Raw genomic sequence first — 20,177 nt, forward strand, 5'->3', positions numbered from 1 at the left:
TAATAACACTGAGGAGATAGCCCATTTCATGGGGACACAATACCCCTTATACTGTGCAGTATAAGTAATCCCCCATTGTAAAGTCTATTACATCCACAGTGGGCTTTTATCAATTTTTTGTGGTAGTATGCACTTTGAGAAACAACCTTGGTTTCAATTTACTTTCTTGGAAATCATGTGACCCTTAAGAACCAATGAGGTTGTATCTGAGATGTGATTAGGCACTTTGTAACAGATGGAGTATAATGGTATGCTTTCCGGTAATGGACCACCGTTTCACTTTCATTTTACCTTCTATAAAAGGTGTTAGACTCAAGCTACCCTGACTCAACAAGCAACCTCAACACGCAACCTACTTGTCCGAAGGCATCACCGATTTCAAAGTAAGTGTGCATTTAATTAATGGACTAGATCAGGGTTTCTTTCAAACTATGGGTCGGGATCAAAAGTGGGTCTTGAGTGTGTGATAGTTGAGTCGCAAGATTATTAAAATAAATATATAGTCGCACAATACTCCCTCTGATTTGGGTGATGGGATGACGGTCAATTTCTAATTTGGGTCTCTAGCTGAAAAAGTTTAATACCCCAGGATTAGATCGTTAGCTCTGAACAGTTCCATTCGAAGTGGTGGTGTTATAATCTAAGGCAGGGTTTCCTCAATCTACATCGAAAGGACTAAAACCAAATTGAAACTGTAGAAATAATGGACCACATTTATTCCAGTGGTTTCCAAACTGTGGGGTGCGTGGTCGGCGGGCGCGGGGGGGGGCATTTGGGGAGTGCATCACCAGTTTTCCTCTTGTCATGTCGATCATCGCAGACCTTAGAGAGCTATTTATGACTTGTCAGAAATGTCCAGATCAACTAGCCCATGTCAGCTAACGTATTTTAGCTAGTATTTAAATCACAGTAAAATCACAGTATTTTAAATCTGAAAATGTATTTACTGAACAAGAGAGCTCAGAGGTTGAAGGCCGGGTCTGTTTTCAAGTGTGTGTTCTTTAGAATAATTGCAGCACATTGTGAGCTCTGACATATAGTCCAACGCTGTACATTTGATAATTGGGGAAATTGCTTACCAACATTTTGGCTAACACTAGCTTTGAACATGTCATAATCATGTTGTAAAGATTCATAACGCATGTCATAAGCTGTCATAAATATGTAATGATTGTGTTATGACAAAGATATTGCTGTATTTTCTAGCCTTATGACATCTTATGACACACCCACAGCCTGATACCATATAACGCAGCATAATAGTGGCCGTATTACGATGTTATTACAGTGATACGATGCAGAACATTTTATGTCTGTCTGAAATTCAGTGAAACCCATTGCCCTTTTATAACCCTATAATAGGTATTGATCGGGCAATGCAAGTTAAAGTGTGTCTTCCCCACTTTTCTCTATCAATACCCCATCTTCCGTAAAACCATTAACAACATTTCGGGCGTTGGCTGTGTTGTGGGTCTTTGGCAACGGACAAGGGCGCAACTCTCACTGTGGATGGGGGGGACATGTCCCCCCCACATTCTGAAATTGCATTTTTGTCCCCCCCAGTTTTATCATTGGAATGTGATACAAAACTAGGCATGGGTTTGCTTTAAGACCATGCGGACGCCTCCAAGCGGTCGGTAGGCTGTTTGGCGTGTTTATCCAACTGAATAAAAAAAACATAAAACAAAGTTGCTCCCCTGGCTATTCAAGATAATTTATGAATTATACAAGTCATACAGTATATAATTTTAAAATATTGTCACTTGTTGATATTTTGCTATCATTATAAAAGCAATATGAACAAGATGAGACTGTGCTTTAACCTTTCAATGTTTTATTCCAGGTCATCAGTTTACATTGTGTTGCTTTGTCCTACCCGTCTCTCCTTTGTCCTACCCGTCTCTCCAAGGCTAACACCCAAGACTATGTAACATAATACTTGAAATCTATGCTGTCATATAGTTACATTTAGAAAATGACATATGTTTGGAACTTTAAACAACTCTACAACCCAAAACTATTTCTGGGTCCTTTTTGTTTTTTTTCTTAAATCACTGAAAACAAATTGTTTTGATAACTCTGAGAAACATGGTCAGACTGGGCTGTTTTCTGCAGGGAGATCATACCCCACATTAGAAACATGGTCAGACTGGGCTGTTTTCTGCAGGGAGATCATACCCCACATTAGAAACATGGTCAGACTGGGCTGTTTTCTGCAGGGAGGTCGTACTCCACATTGGGAACATGGTCAGACTTGGCTGTTTCCTGCAGGGATGTCACGCCCGTCGTACTGATGAGACCAAAATGCAGCGGGAATGTGAATACTCATCTTTAATGAAGGAAACCGTGAACACTTAACAAAATAACAAACAAACGACGGAAACAGTCCTGTCAGGTGCAACAAACACAAAACAGGAAACAACTACCCACAAATCCCATGAAAAAACACCCCTACTAAATAGGACCTTCAATTAGAAGCAACGAGGAGCAGCTGCTTCCAATTGAAGGTCAACCCAATTAACCAAACATAGAAATAGACATACTAGACTAAACATAGAAATAGACTAACATAGATCATTACCCCCCCAAAAAACGAAAGACACTAAACAAACACCCCCTGCCACACCCTGACCAAACTACAATAACAAATAACCCCCTTTACTGGTCAGGACGTGACAAGGGAGGTCATACCACACATTAGAAACATGGTCAGACTCGGTTGATTTCTGCTTTTCTGTCGTACGCCACATGAGGAGCATGCTGATTACATTTTTTTACATTTTTTTTGTTACATTTTAGTCATTTAGCAGACACTCTTATCCAGAGCGACTTACAGTAGTGAATGCATACATTTCATTTCATTTCATACATGTTTTTTTTCTTTTTCGTACCTGCCCCCCGTGGGATTTCAATAGCTTCTGTGTAATGAGACAACGGGCGTGTTACTTTCGCCCTGTTACTTTCGTCCCGGCTCTCCCCTAGTGACAGTTGTTTTAATAGACAAGATACAAATGTAATGCAGTACAATCATTGGCATGGGAAACACTACAGATCAACTGAATAGACTTACGGACTCATCTGCAGATTTGACAACACTTTAACTGGATTTTGGAAGAGTGGGGAATTCTTATACGTGCAAACAGGAGCTATTAAAGACAGCCTACATTAGTAAGGTTACACCATGGTTCGCCAGTGGCTAGGCTATCTGTTCGCATACAAATGGGTAAAATGCAATATTCATTGTGATATATAATTAAGACTAACTGTGTTTTACAATACTCAGTTACTTCCACTACCATATATTTACATGAATTTTAGCTGTGTTGTCTGGTCCAGTTGGGAGAGATGGCAGAGTGGTAGACCAGGAAAAAGGTCTATGGTCCCGGCGTTTGGAGCTTTTGATCAAAGAAGCTTTTCACTCGTCGGAGCTCAAGTATAGGCTCTCTTGTTTCTTGGTTCAGTTCACATGAATAAAGTTTGTGCATACACTGGGGTTAGATATAACGTTCGGGCCTCTTCTGGGAGAGGTAAGACTCAGCGGTTCATCGTGTGTTGTTCAGAGAAAGTTCCTCTCAGGTGATTGTTTAAATTAGGGGCGTGCCGAGTAGCCGATCAAAACGAGTATCGTAATGGATATAGGCAATTTTCTGGATACGATTAAGATCAGAGTCTTTTTTGTCATTTTCTGTGATCCCCTCCCAAATTTTCAGGTGCCAACACGTATCTTTCTCATGTCAGTCAGTCATGCGCGAGGTTCTACCTTGTCTAAATAACTCTGTTGTCACGTTCACTGTCTTCAAACTCCCGATCATAAGTATGATTCCCAATCAGAGACAACGATAGACAGCTACCTCTGATTAGGAACCATACTCGGCCAAAAACAAAGAAATGAACAACATAGAATTCCCACCCCACATCACTCCCTGACCTAACCAAATAGAGAAATAAAACTTCTCTAAGGTCAGGGCGTGACATCTGTAAAGAGAAGGGCGGGCTGTATGTTGTTCCCACTGCTCTGATTAGATAGAGTGAAGCTGTATATCTCCATCCACTGGCTTCATAATTTCACCCGATAAGTTTTCCTCGCATGTTTTCGGTCAGATCATTTAGGTTCCTGCTACCTGCTACTATGATAAAACACATGGCGAGGACGTTTGCTATCAAGCTATCAATGTGCTTAATATCTAACAAGTGGGGCAAGGGTAGGGAAAAAAAATATGAAACACTGATGTGTATTCTGACTGAGTGAGCAAATTTGGCTGTCAGCTGCAAGTTGAGGACACACACATCCCTCAGCGCATTGCTCCTAATCTGCAGCTTTTTTTGCAGTGAGAATGTGCAGGGAGGTATTTTGCCACCATCTATTTAGGCATATTATACAACTTACCGATCATGACTTTCATCCGATCCAATCAAACTATCACCTGTCAATTTATGGATATGATTATGAGTATAACCATGTTGTCACACCCCTAGTTTAAATGTGCTTTTAACCAGCGCAGGAACTGAGCCAAAGCTGCCATTTTAGCACCAGAATCGTCCGAGCAATTGCCCAAATCAACTCGATTTGTGGTGGGTGGGGGACCCACCACAAATCTTTTTTATATACATTTATATATTTATATTAAATGTAGGTAGTAATTGTAATATATGGAGCTCTACACCTTTAATGGTAGTCCTTAATTCCCTTGTGTTTAACAGCCAATCAGTATTACTCTTGAGGGAGAAAGACAAGGGGATATGTAAATGAGCTGTCTTGCAGTTTGAAGTGTGTCTGCGTGCACAGTGTTAATCGTTACCCTGCTTCAGATATAGAGCTAAAAATAATAGTACTTCAGTCTCCACTGTCAAGTGATTTCTACCGTGCCATCTAGAGCACAACATGGTGTCAAAAGTGGCAGAAGGTTAAACAAAAATTTGAGGAAAAATGTCCAGTGCTAGCTGCATAAGTGAGAACGTGGACTTCACCAGCAGGCTACTAAAATGAGTGGCTAGTTAGCAGACTAACGCTAACATGAGTGAAACAACATACTTTGATATTTTTTGCTATCAAGCTGGGATTACCACCAATGCAGTCATTTACACCACCATCTCCATTGTTGTTTACTGGAAACCTCGCAGAATATTGGCAGAAATGGGAACAAAGACTGACCTTGTATTACTTAGCCATTGGGCTAAATGAGAAGCCAGAGAATAGCAGTTTTGTTACACTGCATCGGCGAAGACGTGCTGGAGATATACACCACGATGGAGATCACATATGCCGACCAGGAAAACAAGAAACTGGCCAAGCTTTTGAAAACTACTGTTCACAACTCAGGAATACTGTGTCCCAGAGACATATGTTTTGGGCACACAAGTTCAATGAACAGGCAGGTATTGACAAGTTTATAACCAAACTGAGACTGAGAGCACATAGCTTTGAGTTCAAAAACATTGAGGATCTAATTCTAAGGGACAAAATTGTGCTAAGCGTCAGATAGTGGACTAAGAGAGAAACTACTTTCCATTTCAGATTTAACCCAAACTAAGGCCACAGATGTTTGACGTGCAAAATAAGTTACATCAGCTCAGGCTAAAGCTATGTCAGCTAGCAATAACACGGAACAGTTTTATTTAACCTTTATTTAACTAGGAAAGTCAGTTAATTAACACATTCTTATTTTACAATGACGGTCTACATACCGAGACATTGGACATTCAAGAACAGAGGGGTGTGGTCACCAAAGTAACAAAACCAACAGCGTGGGTGAGAAGCCTGGTCATAACATAAAATAAAAATTGCTCTCTTAGGGTGTTTCTGGGTCCCAAGGACCCCATACATTGGATCCTAAGGACCTGAACAAGGCCATACAGTGGATCATAAGGACCTGAACAAGGCCATACAGTGGATCCTAAGGACCTGAACAAGGCAAGACAGTGGATCCTAAGTACCTGAACAAGGCAAGACAGTGGATCCTAAGGACCTGAACAAGGCCGTTCAGTGGATCCTAAGGACCTGAGCAAGGCCGTTCAGTGGATCCTAAGGACCTGAGCAAGGCCGTTCAGTGGATCCTAAGGACCTGAGCAAGGCCAGACAGTGGATCCTAAGGACCTGAGCAAGGCCAGACAGTTTATCCTAAGGACCTGAACAAGGCAAGACAGTGGATCCTAAGGACCTGAACAAGGCCGTTCAGTGGATCATAAGGACCTGAACAAGGCCAGACAGTTTATCCCAAGTACCTGAACAAGGCCATACAGTTTATCCCAAGGACCTGAACAATGCCAGACAGTGGATCCTAAGTACCTGAACAAGGCCAGACAGTGGATCCTAAGGACCCGTGTTGTTGTTTTTGTCACATTGCTTTGCTTTATCGTGGCCAGGTCGCAGTTGTAAATGAGAACTTGATCTCAACTGGCCTACCTGGTTAAATAAAAGGAGATATGAAGTAATAATAAAAATCACCAAGCCTGTCTTCAAAGGATCATGTTTCAAATAAAGAAATATGACATATTTGACATTCACATAGACATGTTAATAGCAGACACGCTATCCAGGGCTGTACCCCAGACTGCCACAAATGAAGAGTGTGACGTAAGCGATGAGGAATCATTTATGCAGTAAAAGAAAAAACTCTAAAATTGAAGTTTATTTGTCACGTACGCCGAATCACAACAGTCTTGGTGTGTTTGGACCATTCTAGTTTGTTGGTGATGTGGACACCAAGGAACTTGAAGCGCTCAACCTGCTCCACTACAGCCCCGTCAATGAGAATGGGGGCGTCCTCCTTGGTCCTGTAGTCCACAATCATCTCCTTTCTGTTGATTACGTTGAGGGATAGGTTGTTTTTCTGGGACCAACCAGCCAGGACTCTGACCTCCTCCCTATAGTCTGTCTCATCGTTATTGGTGATCAGGCCTACCACTGTTGTGTCGTCTGCAAACCTAATGATGGTGTTGGAGTCGTGCCTGGCACATCAGCCACTGGAGGGTGCTGTTATGCAACAGCTGAGAGCAGTCAGATATGCATACAGTGAGATGCAACTCCTGAGGAACCTGCATAGAGATGGATGGCCACACAAGAAGAAAAGTGCACCACTGAAAGCGCACTGGCACATCAGAGACTCTCTTTACATTGAAGATGGACTACTCATGGTAAAGAAATGTATTATCATTCCCAAAGTCTTTGGAGCTGAGGTACTTAAGAGGCTCCACATTGCTCATCAGGGCATTCAACGCTCCTTAGTGCATGCCAGAGCTCTCATTTATTGGCTTCACTGATGATGTCCAAATGATGGTCGAATCGTGCACTTCCTGTCAAGAAAAACTACCCAGCAACCAAAAGGAACCACTCCTACCACACAAAGGGCATGACACTCCATGACAATAGAATCACAGTTGATATCTTTGAGTTCCAAGGACGCTCATTCCTTCTGACAGTGGACTACTACTCCAAATATCCAGAGGCGCTGAGGCTGTCGGACAAGACATCAGGTTCTGTTGTAGCAAAGTTCAAAGCTATGTTTGCTAGACATGGTATTGCAGCTGAACTGAATGCAGATCATGTAGCCTTTGCAAGAGCTGAGATGGCCCAGTTTTCAAAAGAGTGGAGTTTCAAAATCAATCATTCTAGTCCAGTGTTTCCCCAGTCAAATGGAATGGCTGAGAGGACCATTCAGTCAGTGAAAAGCATGCTCAAGTCGACAGCACAGACAGGTGTTGACTCTCACACAGCTCTCCTGAACCTGAGAAACACACCTGTCATGGGTCTGCAGTACTCTCCTGCTCAGCTACTCATGGGATATATCCTACACTCCAAACGACCTACAAGTAAAGCAGCCCTTCAGCCAGTGACTCCCAAAAATGCCCAGCATGGACCGCAGGAGCTCACAAAAAGCATCTCAGACCTGACAGAACAGCCAGGTACAGGGACAATGAAGTAGTCACAATCACTGACTTTGATTCGAACCAGGAGGTCGAAGAGGTGACACAAAGAGACACAAATGAACAGAACATGACAAATGACAGAGCACCAGAACCCTCTGTCATAGAGACTCACACCAGTCAGTGCACCAGAACCCTCTGTCATAGAGTCTCACACCAGTCAGTGCACCAGAGCAGCCAGGTTTATTAAACTACCAGCGAGCCTACAGGACTATGTACTTGAGTGAGTCAGAGGTAAAACCTGGTATTGTAAGTGAAAGTAGACCACCACCTACCTTTTGGCTATTCAGCAGTATTAAAAATGCTATATTTTTGTTAAAAAGTTATGTTTATTTGGAAGCTCTAGCTAAGAGGGCGGGGGTGTAATATATGGAGCTATACACCTTTAATGATAGTCCATAACTCCCTTGTGTTTAATAACAGCCAATCAGTATCACTCTTGAGGTTGAAGGTCAAGGTGATATATAAATGAGCTGTCTTGCAGTTTGAAGTGTGTCTGTGTGCACAGTGTTAATTGTTACCCTGCTTCAGATATAGAGCTAAAAGTAATAGTACTTCAGTTTCCATTGTCAAGTTAATTCTACCATGCAATCTAGAGCACGAAAGTAATATTATATCAAATGTATGTCACGTCCTGACCAGCAGATGGAGCTGTTGTTGTAGTTTTGGGGTCAGGACGTGGCAGTCTTGTGTGTGTGATTGTTCTGTGTTGGTCTTGTGACTCCTGATCAGGAACAGCTGGGGATCGTTGTTCCTGATTGGGAGTCATATATGTAGGAGTATGTTTGTCACTTGGTTTTGTGGGTAGTTGTTTTTGCACTGCGTGTTGTGTGCCTGCAAAACTGTTCCTGTCATATATATTGTTTGAATTGTTAAGTGGATGCTCTACTCCTTTATTTTAATTAAAGATGAGTATTCACATACCTGCTGCGCCTTGGTCCATTTCTACAGAAGACAGCCGTTACAATGTAGCTTTTTTGTCACTGGCCTGCACTGTCAGTGGAATTATTTTTTAAACATTTTCTTACAAGTTAATAAAAAATGAAAAGCTTACATTTTTTGAGTCAAGTATTCAACCCCTTTGTTATGTCAAGCCTAAATAACTTCAAGAGTAAAAATGAGTTTAACTAGTCACATAATAAGTTGCGATAATAGTGTTTTTTAATGACTACACGATCTCTGTACTCCAACAATACAATTATCTGCAAGGTCCCTCCGGAGCAGTGAAATTCTAACACAGATTCAACCAAAATGACCAGGGAGGTTTTCCAATGCCTCGCAGGAAGGGCAACTATTAGTAGATGGGTAAAAATGATAAACGGAACCATAGAATATCCCTGTGATCATGGTGAAGTTATTAATTACACTTTGGATGGTGTATCAATACACCCAGTGACTACAAAGATACAGGTGTCCTTCCTAACTTAGTTGCCGGAGAGGAAGGAAACTGTTCAGAGATTTTACAATGAGGTCAATGGTGACTTTGTCAATTAGGTTAGTATTGTGGAGTAACTACAATGCTGTTTATCCATGATCAGTTTTCTCTTATCACCGCCATTAAACTCTGTAACTGTTTTAAAGTCACCATTGGCTTCATTGTATGATGGGAGAGTTGACCTGGTTAACAGGAGGCCTGGGAAAGAGACGTTGAAAAAAGAGGGAGAGAAGTTGAAGAAAGATGGAGAGACGTTATCAGTGTTGGTGAAGAAAAATTATTAAAGAAGTCAATAAAAATAGAACAAAACCCATACCTACCTAGTTTTGAATGGAAATACTGATTTGATTTTATAAGAGTTATTATTTTGTTAAGAAAGACTTAGTAGGGACTGAAGCTACCGTCTCATCGTGGAGGTACAGTTGAAGTCGAAAGTTTACATATGCCTTAGCAAAATACATTTAAACTGTTTTTCACAATTCCTGACATTTAATCCTAGTAAAAATTCCCTGTTTTAGGAATTATAGCTTAACTAGCTACCCTATTGGTCAAAACTTAAACTTTAAATTAAACCAACTTAGTCACTTGTACATTAAATAAATAGTTATTCAAAATAAATGCATTAACAACATTGTAATTAGATCCCCTTTTAAATCTAATACCAATTAATTATAACAAATAAACTCTAAACTTGGTTTTAACAAGGGTATTACACAATCAATTTGCAAAAATGTCAACATTTCAAAAGTTTCTATTGTATCATTCTCCACATTTAATTTCAGTTTCATTGTGGACTTTTTTCCATAACAGTAGCACGCGAGGGAGTTCCATAACTTCCATTTCACAAAGCGATCTTCTGTCAGATGTGAATGAAAAGCAGGCTAATGTGGTCAACAATCTTATGAAAGCAAAGCAAATCTGCTGTGGGTTTGAGATAAATAGATGCACAATTTACTTTTGTAAAGCGTTCAGTGTAAATTAAGTTTGATGATTTTAGTTGAATGATGATGTAATGATTAGGACGTTAGGCTTTTATTTGAGGAGAGAACTATGAGGGTGCATCTAGTGATAACAGTATTTTTATGGTAGTTAAATAACTACAGTACATGAGCAAAAGTGTATTGACACCTCCTCGTCAAACATCTCATTCCAAAATCTTGGGCATTAACACGAAGTTTGTCCCCTCTTTGCTGCTGTAACAGCCTCCACTCGTCTGGGATGACTTTCCACTAGTTGTTGGGAACATTGCTGCGGCGACTTTCTTCCATTCAGTCACAAAAGCATTAGTGAGGTCGGGCACTGATGTTAGTTCAAGTAGGCCTGGCTCGCAGTCGGCAATCCAATTCATCCCAAAAGTGTTCGATGGGGTTGAGGTCAGGGTTCTGTGTAGCCCAATCAAGTTCTTCCACACCGATATCAACAAACCATTTCTGTATGGACCTCGCTTTGTGCACGGGGCATTGTCATGCTGAAACAGGAAAGGGACACAAAGTTGGAAACCCAGAATCATCTAGAATGTATGCTGTACGCTGTAACGTTAAGATTTCCCTTCACTGGAGCGAAGTGTCCTAGCCCAAACTATGAAAAAACAGCCCCAGACCATTATTCCTCCTCCACCAAACTTTACACTTGGCACTATGCATTAGGGCCGGTAGTGTTTTCCAGGCATCTGCCAAACCCAGATTCGTACGTCGGACTGCCAGATGGTAAAGTGTGATTCATCACTCCAGAGAGCACTGCTCCAGTGTCTGATGACGGAAAGCTTTACACCACTCCAGTCGATGCAACCTTTTCGCGGGCTGAGCTTTTGTTGCTTCCACTGTCGTGGTAATTTATTTTGTCTGACCAGAATGACGTATCAACTCACTGACACTACCGGAAGGTCCGAGGCGTGTCCCTCTCTGCTCCGTTTTAGTCAGAGTGTGGGCTAACCTGAGCCACGTCTAACGGAGCCCCTGCACACAGTTTAACCTCTGTCTCCCAGGAGCGATCAGCAAGCAGTTAGCATCCCATCCTCGTCGCCAACTGTCGTGGTAATTCTAACCAGAAGGAGAGAGACTGTATTCTTTAAAACAACTTTACTATAAGATATGCACAAACAAAGCAATCAATAACAACCACTCAACGGTGCATCGTCAGGAAAGCCCAACGAACAGAGTTGTCTCTCTCCTCTTATAGAAAAAGTACAACCTATTTTGTCTACGTGGCAGTTTAGCAGATGGGTGGAAACAGGGATGGAACATGGTGTGTAAAAGCTGATTTAGCTTGTCTGTGCAGATTAAGATAGCTGACGTTGCCACCATTATCTGTTCCTTCCTGCATGTTTCCACCCATCTACGTTCCTGTAGATTGTTAAAACAGGATGTCACATACTGAGGACGCACCTAAACGGCTCTTATCTGTACGCCCGGACTTATGACTAAGTCTCATAAAACAATCCTGAATCAGCAAAAAATACTAACATATAACAATGGACAATTCTCAAGGTAAAAACAGCACAGTAGGTCTATTTAAACAGTATTGTAGGTAATTCAATCATTTTCTAAGCAAACCATTTACAGTTGACCAGAGTTGAAATTTTAAGAACTTACATGTTGGAAAGGTGGCATCCTATGACCGTGCCACGTTGGAAGTCACTGAGATCTTCAGTAAAGCCATTCTTCTGCCAATGTCTGTCTATCGCGATTGCATGGCTGTGTGCTTGATTTTATACACCTGTCAGCAACGGGTGGGGCTGAAATAGCCAAATCTACTCATTTGAATGGGTGTCCACAAACCTTTGTGTATATATAGTGTACCAAGTTATGCTCCAATAGACATTGACCAAGGGAATAAATACATTCTAATCTAATAGTCAAATCAAATCAAATCAAATGTATTTATATAGCCCTTCTTACATCAGCTGATATCTCAAAGTGCTGTACAAAAACCCAGCCTAAAACCCCAAACAGCAAGCAATGCAGGTGTAGAAGCAAGTTGGCCAGAAAAAACTCCCTAGAAAGGCCAAAACCGAGGAAGAAACCTAGAGAGGAACCAGGCTATGAGGGGTGGCCAGTCCTCTTCTGGCTGTGCCGGGTGGAGATTATAACAGAACATGGCCAAGATGTTCAAATGTTCATAAGTGACCAGCATGGTCAAATAATAATAATCATAGTAGTTGTCGAGGGTGCAACAAGTCAGCAACTCAAGAGTAAGTGTCAGTTGGCTTTTTTCATAGCCGATCTTTGAGAGGATCTCTACCGCTCCTGCTGTCTCTAGAGAGTTGAAAACAGCAGGTCTGGGACAGGTAGCACGTCCAGTGAACAGGTCAGAACAGTTGAAACTGGAGCAGCAGCACGGCCAGGTGGACTGGGGACAGCAAGGAGTCATCATGCCAGGCAGTCCTGAGGCATGGTCCTAGGGCTCAGGTCCTCCGAGAGAGAGAAAGAAAGAAAGAGAGAAAGAGAGAATTAGAGAGAGCATACTTAAATTCACACAGAACACCGGATAAGACAAGAGAAATACTCCAGATGTAACAGACTGACCCTAGCCCCCCGACACATAAACTACTGCAGCATAAATACTGGAGTCTAGTGTAATGTTTAAAATCATAAAAGGATTTTACTTATTCAGTTACTGCCCTACTCTTTCATTTTTACAAGATTCTCATCTAGTAACTCAACATTAGGAAGTTGTTCTTAATGTTTGGTATACCCAGTGTATTACAGTTGGCAAATTGTAAGATTACAAACTGGGCATGTGAGACTGTATCTCCTCTTATGTTATATTTATGTTATGTTATGATTTAGATTATAATAACTTCAGTTCAAAATACAGATGCATTGCTGTTATTCTGTATTTTCATCTAAATGGTTTAGCTTTCATTCTCTTTTATTTCAGCGGAAGAGAGACATGTCTTATGACGATGGACCGAGGTGGGACAGCATTACTTCAGTAAAAGGCCTCTATTTTCCACTTGTTATTGCACACTTGCAGTACTACTCTGTACTACGCTGTACCACAATACTATGATCCTAATATTCAGAATTGTATGGTGATGGTGATTATTGATACAGTGGTGACTATTTATACAGTGGTGACTATTTATACAGTGGTGACTATTTCATTCATCTGGTGACTATTGATACAGTGGTGACTATTGATACAGTGGCTGACTCATTGATACAGTGGTGCATTATTTATACAGTGGTGACTATTGATACAGTGGTGATTATTGATACAGTGGTGATTATTGATACAGTGGTTATTATTTATGCAGTGGTGATTATTTATGCAGTGGTGTTTATTTATATAGTATGGATTATTTATGCAGTAAATAGTGTGACATTTTGTTACACATGGTGTAGTATTAACATTTTTGGGGAATACATTTTCTCATCCCATGTAGTTCAAATGATATTAATTAAGCTACTAACTATAAAAACTGTGTCAAATAATACATTTAGCCATGCATGTCTATCAACAAATTAACCATTCATAATGGCATTGTTTTTTCCCCTGACATTCCATCAGCATGTTCCAAGACCAGCTGGCGGAGAAGGTCCGGCCCTTCATAGACTTAGTAGACAACATGAGATCCATAGGGATAGATAAGGAGCTGCCACTGCCAACCATTGCTGTAGTGGGAGACCAGAGTTCAGGAAAGAGCTCTGTGCTTGAGACCCTTTCTGGGGTGGCGCTGCCCAGAGGGACTGGTGAGATTCTGTAATGTTTTCTGAACACACAAACAAACTATATGAAATCAATATTAGCATTTTAAATGTAATGACCAAATCACCCAGTCTCCGAAAGTGGTTGTGTAACTTAAACATGATTTGGGCATTGACAAGTTTTTGGTTTGAAAATGCTGAAGTTGGCGATTAATGCCAGTGGCTAGGTAAACAACCCTGAAGCAGGAATTCACACTGTCCTTGTCCATAGATGAGGTCAGGAAACAGACAGTACAATAGGACCACAGAGACACGGACATTACTGAAATGTTTAGAACCTTCAAATTAATTTGATAACCGCAGCCAACCTTTTCAGAAAATGTTCGTTGCAAGTTGACTGGACATGAGTTTTCTCAACATTTAGTCAGACATGTCTGACATGCTTTCAGAACATTAGAGCTACATTGTTGTCTGTAGCCTGCAGAAGTTAAATATTTATCATGAAATTCATGTCCCGGTCCGTTGTTGACTCTACTGTCATATTGTATTGTATTGATTGTTCTGTAATACAGTATAATGATCTGTCATTGGTACTTCCTTGTTTCCAGGTATTGTCACCAGGTGCCCACTGCTACTTCAACTCTGTAATGACAGGACAGTGAAATGGGAGGCTGTCATCTCATACGGAGAGAAAGTCTTTGATTTTGACGAACCTTCAGAAGTCGTGAACCACGTTGAACAAGGTCAGATGGGAACGAACACAGACACAAACACACAGACATATTATTCTACACTGTACATTAACCTGTGGAGGCTCCTCAGAGGAGGAAGGGGAGGACCATCCTCCTCAGTGAAATTCAGAAACATTTAAATAACGAAATATTTATAAAGTTATATTTTCTAAATAAAACTAAACTAAATATATTCACATGACCAAATAATTGATTAAAACACACTACTTTACAATGAAGGTCTACAGTAGCCTCAACAGCAATCTGTAAGGTAGCACCATTGTGTAGCCGGAGGACAGCTAGTTAACATCTTCCACTGGGTATATATATAGATATATATACACGATAATCAATAATTTCAATATGCATTTTTCAATAAGCATTTTTCCAGAGCAATTTTCTACAGCTGGCCATGCTTTCCACCTGGCTACCCCTACCACGGCCAATAGCTCTGCACCCCCTGCAGCAACCAAGTTAACAATCAGATCACCGACCATTTCGAATCCCACCGTACCTTCTCCACTATGCAATCTGGGTTCCGAGCTGGTCATGGGTGCACCTCAGCCACGCTCAAGGTCCTAAACGATATCATAACCGCCATCGATAAAAGACAGTACTGTGCAGCCGTCTTCATCAACCTGGCCTAGGCTTTCGACACTGTCAATGACCGCATTCTTATCGGCAGACTCAATAGCCTTGGTTTCTCAAATGACTGCCTCGCATGGTTCGCCAACTACTTCTCAGATAGAGTTCAGTGTGTCAAATCGGAGGGCCTGTTGTCCGGACCTCTGGCACTCTCTATGGGGGTGCCACAGGGTTAAATTCTCAGGTCAAATCTTTTTTTCTATATATATCAATGATGTCGCTCTTGCTGCTGGTGATTCTCTGATCCACCTCTACGCAGACGACACCATTTTGTATACATCTGGCCCTTCTTTGGAAAATGTGTTAACCTGTTATGGCTAGGGGGCAGTATTTTCACGGACGGATAAAAAACGTACCCGAGGACAAACAGCTCTGTAGCTCAGAGCTCACAGCGTAGGAATGAAACAGCGTAAATACCACGATTCGATGGGGAGTGTAGGCCAGGTGTTCCGGCTTGAGTTCATAAAACAGGTCATCATAAAACCCCCACATCTTCAGACCCCTAGATCTCTCCTCCTCTGTTGGGGGTTGAGAGATAATCTGTAGGGTTGTGGTCTCCTGTAACCTGACCTGATCAGGACAGTCATGACATGGGTATAGGGGAAATTCCAGAATCACGTAGTAGCCTAAACCTATCGATGTAACATTGAGCTGGGTGAATGGAATATGAATGACAGTCATCCTATACGCTGTAATAGAAATAAGCCATGCTCATAAAAAATATGTTGTTCTCCCTTATCTTAAACGGTACCTGACCACCATTGACAAATCTATTATAATTTATTGTGGAAAAGTTTGCATGGTATTTACCACAGACAACTACAGAATACATAATATATTATAAATAGAAGAGTTCTGTCAGGGTATAAGACAGACAAACAAACAAATAATAAACAAACAAACAGATCTTAAACGGCACATACTGCTACTGACATTGACATATCTATTCAAATTTAATGTGGAAAAGTTTGTATGGTATTTACCATAAACAACTACAGAATATATATTATAATAAGAAGAGTTCTGTCGGGGTATAAGACAGACAAACAAACAAATAATAGACACATCTGTTATTTCATCAATATTTTCCCATTGATTTAACAGCTCAGAACGAGTTAGCAGGAGAGGGATTGGGGATATGTGAACACCTGATCACTCTAAAGATCACATCCTCCATGGTGTGTGACCTCAGTCTGATTGACTTACCAGGGATTGCCAGGGTGGCTGTGAAAGGACAACCAGATGACATCGGAGCCCAAGTAAGTCTAACGTTATTGTGTATAGCTTTTGTACTTTGTCCAGTACAGTGCTTGGTTATCTCATGACACTTGTTTCTCATCTTATAATTCACTAATGATGAATTGTTTTAGCCAGGTGTAAATACTTTTTACCATAATTGCTAGCAAGGTAGCTATGATGGTTGAATGTTTTTCAAGTCAACCTGTGTGTTTTCACGTACTCCTGCTTCTATTTTCTTTTGCCAGTCCTCCCGGTTTTTGAACCTTGCATGTTTTCTGGACGCTGTACCCGCCTGCCTGACCGTTACACCTGACCCCTGCCTGCCACTCTGTTCCTCATGGACTCTGAACTGGTTTGACCTTTTGCCTTTCCACGACCATTCTCTTGCCTACCCCTTTTTGGATTGATTAATAAATATCAAGACTCAAACCTTCTGCCTCCAGTGTCTGCATCTGGGTCTCGCCTTGTGCCCTTAGTTTGTTATTTCTCTCCCTTTCAATGTATAGATCCCTCTTGCGTGAGGAGAAGGCATCTACCAAGTGCCTAGCCACCAAGCTCAGCAATGCCCTGGTCAAACACATCAAAGTTAGTCCAACCAGATACCCTATGGTTATCTGTTCTCCCTACACCCAGTGCACACTGGAAAACATGTGGTCTGGTACCTATTAACGTGTATGTTTGCTCCTGGTCAGAAATCCTTGCCCCAGATGTCAGCGACGATAAAGGAGCGGCTGGTGGAGGTAAAGCATTTATTGAGTCAAATAGAGGACAGGCCTCCCCTGGAACCTGAAGAGAAGAGGAAGTACCTCATTCAGGTGAGCACATCTTTCTATCTTTCAGCTTCGTAAACTTCTTCTGTACAAAATTTCAATACAAATGTCTGTGGGGTTGGAAGCCATACTGTTGCACAGTAGTCCAGGTGTGTTATAGTCATGGTTCAGTAAATTGTCAGGATAATGTCCTATAGAGAACTTGGGCAATGGTACCTGATGTAAAGGCATCAGCTCTGTTGCACAATCGCTGCCATTTGGATTGGTCAAATTTGCCACACATGTTTAAGAGTTGACATACTGTCCAGAAAGATAAATTAAATAGCATTAACATTTTCTCCACACTCCCACTTAACAATCCCACTTTCTCCACTCCCTTTCCTTAATTTCCAGCTGATTAGCTTTGTCACTAGGTTAAACAATACTTTGCCTTGACATCTGATTTTACAAAAACACTTGGACAAGCCACTGTAAGATAGTTCTTGTTTAATATCTGTAGAGAACATAAGGATGGATGGGTCTTGTGGAGCAATTTCATTAAACAGTAATCTAAAAGGACTAAATATTAAACAGGTATGTTTTATAATGTTTCCTTCAGGTCATAACAGATTTCAATGATCAGATTACCCAACTGTCCAATGGAGATATGATCGTTGAAGAAAATCTGTTTGAGCTCATGCGAAAGGAATTTACAGAGTGGATGAAATGTTTGGAAAATGCCAAATCACATTGTAGGTACAATTTTGAATAGCCCAGGTATTGCTCATCATAATACCATGTCTGACCAATGAATATATGTCTCTAATCATTCCTAATATTTACTGATATAATTATTATACTACTAATAGTTATGTCATACAACAGTGATTATAATCTCCAATAAATGATTAACATTGTTTTCCTGAATTTAGACCATGAAGTAGTGCAACAAGTGGTGGATGAATATGATCAGAAGCACAGGGGAAGTGAGCTGCCAGGATTCAGTAACTACAGGGTATTTCAACGTGTTGTTCAGAAACTAGTGGCTGAACTTAAGAGACCAGCTATGATGACACTACAGACAATCAGAGGTAAGTGACCAAAAGCCCTTGTGACATCTACTCCTTCTCTCCCACTCTCTGGTGCTTGTTGTTGCCAGTTTAATCATTATTACGCACACCTGCCACCATCGTTACACACCTTATTGTTTCTGTTCTGTGTTTCATGTCTGTATTCTACTCGTGTCTCTTGTTTTGTTTAATTTGTTTATTTATTAAACTTACTCCCTGTACTTGCTTCCAGATTTATTAGCGTACATGTTACAGCCCTAGGTTCGATGTAATTTTCCAAAAGCCCCTTTATTGAACATTATGTATGGGTCTGTATGGTAGTAATGACAAAACAAACATGCCTATTATACTAAGCAGTAAGCCCCCAAGAAAGCAGGTATTTGTGAATCACACCCCAATCCACATTGTCAGGGCTGAAGTGGAGCGGGTCTAGAGCATTAAGTTCCTCGGTGTCCAAATCGCTAATGTCCACACACGTGCGCACAGTCGTGAAGAAGGCGAGACAGCGTCTTTTCCCCCTCAGGAGGTTGAAAAGCTTTGGCATGGGCCCTCAAATCCTCAAAGTTCTACAGCTGCACCATTGAGAGCCTCTTGACTAGCTGCATCACTGCTTGGTATGGCAAAATCACCACCCTCAATCGTATGGATTTACAGAGGGTGGATCGGACAGCCCAGTACATCGCTGGGGCAGAGCACTGTGCCATCCAGGACATCTATATCAGGCGGTGTGAAAGGAAGGCCCGGAAAACTGTTAGACCCCAGACACCCAAACCATAGATTGTTCTTTCTGCTTCTGCATGTGTTAAAATAATTTTATATCTTAATGATAACAATCAATAATCAATAAGCCTTGACTAATTCCCAAGGTTTGTAAGACAATGGGTTAAATAATTAGGCAAGGACTCAGCTTTCTGCAAAAGGTTCATTCAGCTTTATTCAGAGAACGTTCTGAGGTCAAGATAACAAAACAGTCATTATATAGTTTCTTCTTTACTTACGCACACGCATTTACACACAAACTGTTGGTGAACTGCATCTCCCCTTTGACTGTTTATCACCATCCAGGTCAGCCTGTTCCTTTCCCTCAAGGTTAGGAACCCCTTGAAGTTTTAACTCCCTTGATCATCTGTCCCCTGCTCTCTACACCAATTACACACACACACACATTTCTCTCCCTCTCCAGTGGTTCCTGGACTTTCTGGGACTAATTGATCATTACATTGATTATTCATTAAGCATACTACATGACTTATAATTCATAATGGTTCATTGATTCATTTACCTTTATTAGATAATTATCTTATCAGCATGACAAACAGCTCCTGAACAGGCTCCAGAACAGCTTCTATCCCCAATCCATGAGACTACTAACTAGATAGTCAGGTAACCATTTTGTTATCTAAGTTGACCCCTTTATTCATTTGTATCTTTGCACTGTCTCTATGCACACTGTCAGAACTCTACACACACTCACTGTCACTCCAACACACGCACACACGCACACGCACTCACTCAATTTGGTCAACCACACAACATCTACACACGTATACTGACTCTAAACACACAAGCACACGCAATCATCATATACTGAGATGCTACTCTGTTTATCATATATCCTGATACCTAGTCAACTTACCCCTATACATACAGTATCTAACCATACCACTTCAGTATCCCTCCACATAGTACATATGGTACTGGAACTGACCCTGGAACTGTTCATGTATATAGCTACT

At 41.1% G+C, this 20,177-nt stretch overlaps 1 protein-coding gene across 1 annotated transcript in view; it reads left to right on the forward strand.

Moving 5' to 3' along the window:
- The first annotated feature begins 298 nt into the window (after positions 1–298).
- LOC106586887 (interferon-induced GTP-binding protein MxB-like) overlaps positions 299–20,177 on the forward strand; it is a 36,652-nt gene continuing 16,773 nt past the window's right edge. The window contains exons 1-8 of the mRNA XM_082969244.1: positions 299–383; positions 13,238–13,272; positions 13,871–14,052; positions 14,616–14,750; positions 16,488–16,699; positions 17,222–17,437; positions 17,991–18,123; positions 18,304–18,462. Coding sequence (XP_082825370.1) covers positions 13,250–13,272; positions 13,871–14,052; positions 14,616–14,750; positions 16,488–16,699; positions 17,222–17,437; positions 17,991–18,123; positions 18,304–18,462 — 1,060 coding nt within the window. The 5' untranslated portion in view covers positions 299–383; positions 13,238–13,249. The remainder of the gene's footprint in view (positions 384–13,237; positions 13,273–13,870; positions 14,053–14,615; positions 14,751–16,487; positions 16,700–17,221; positions 17,438–17,990; positions 18,124–18,303; positions 18,463–20,177) is intronic.

The sequence above is a fragment of the Salmo salar genome, chromosome 25, assembly GCF_965601325.2.
Source record: "Salmo salar chromosome 25, fSalSal1, whole genome shotgun sequence".
Lineage (NCBI taxonomy): Eukaryota > Metazoa > Chordata > Actinopteri > Salmoniformes > Salmonidae > Salmo > Salmo salar.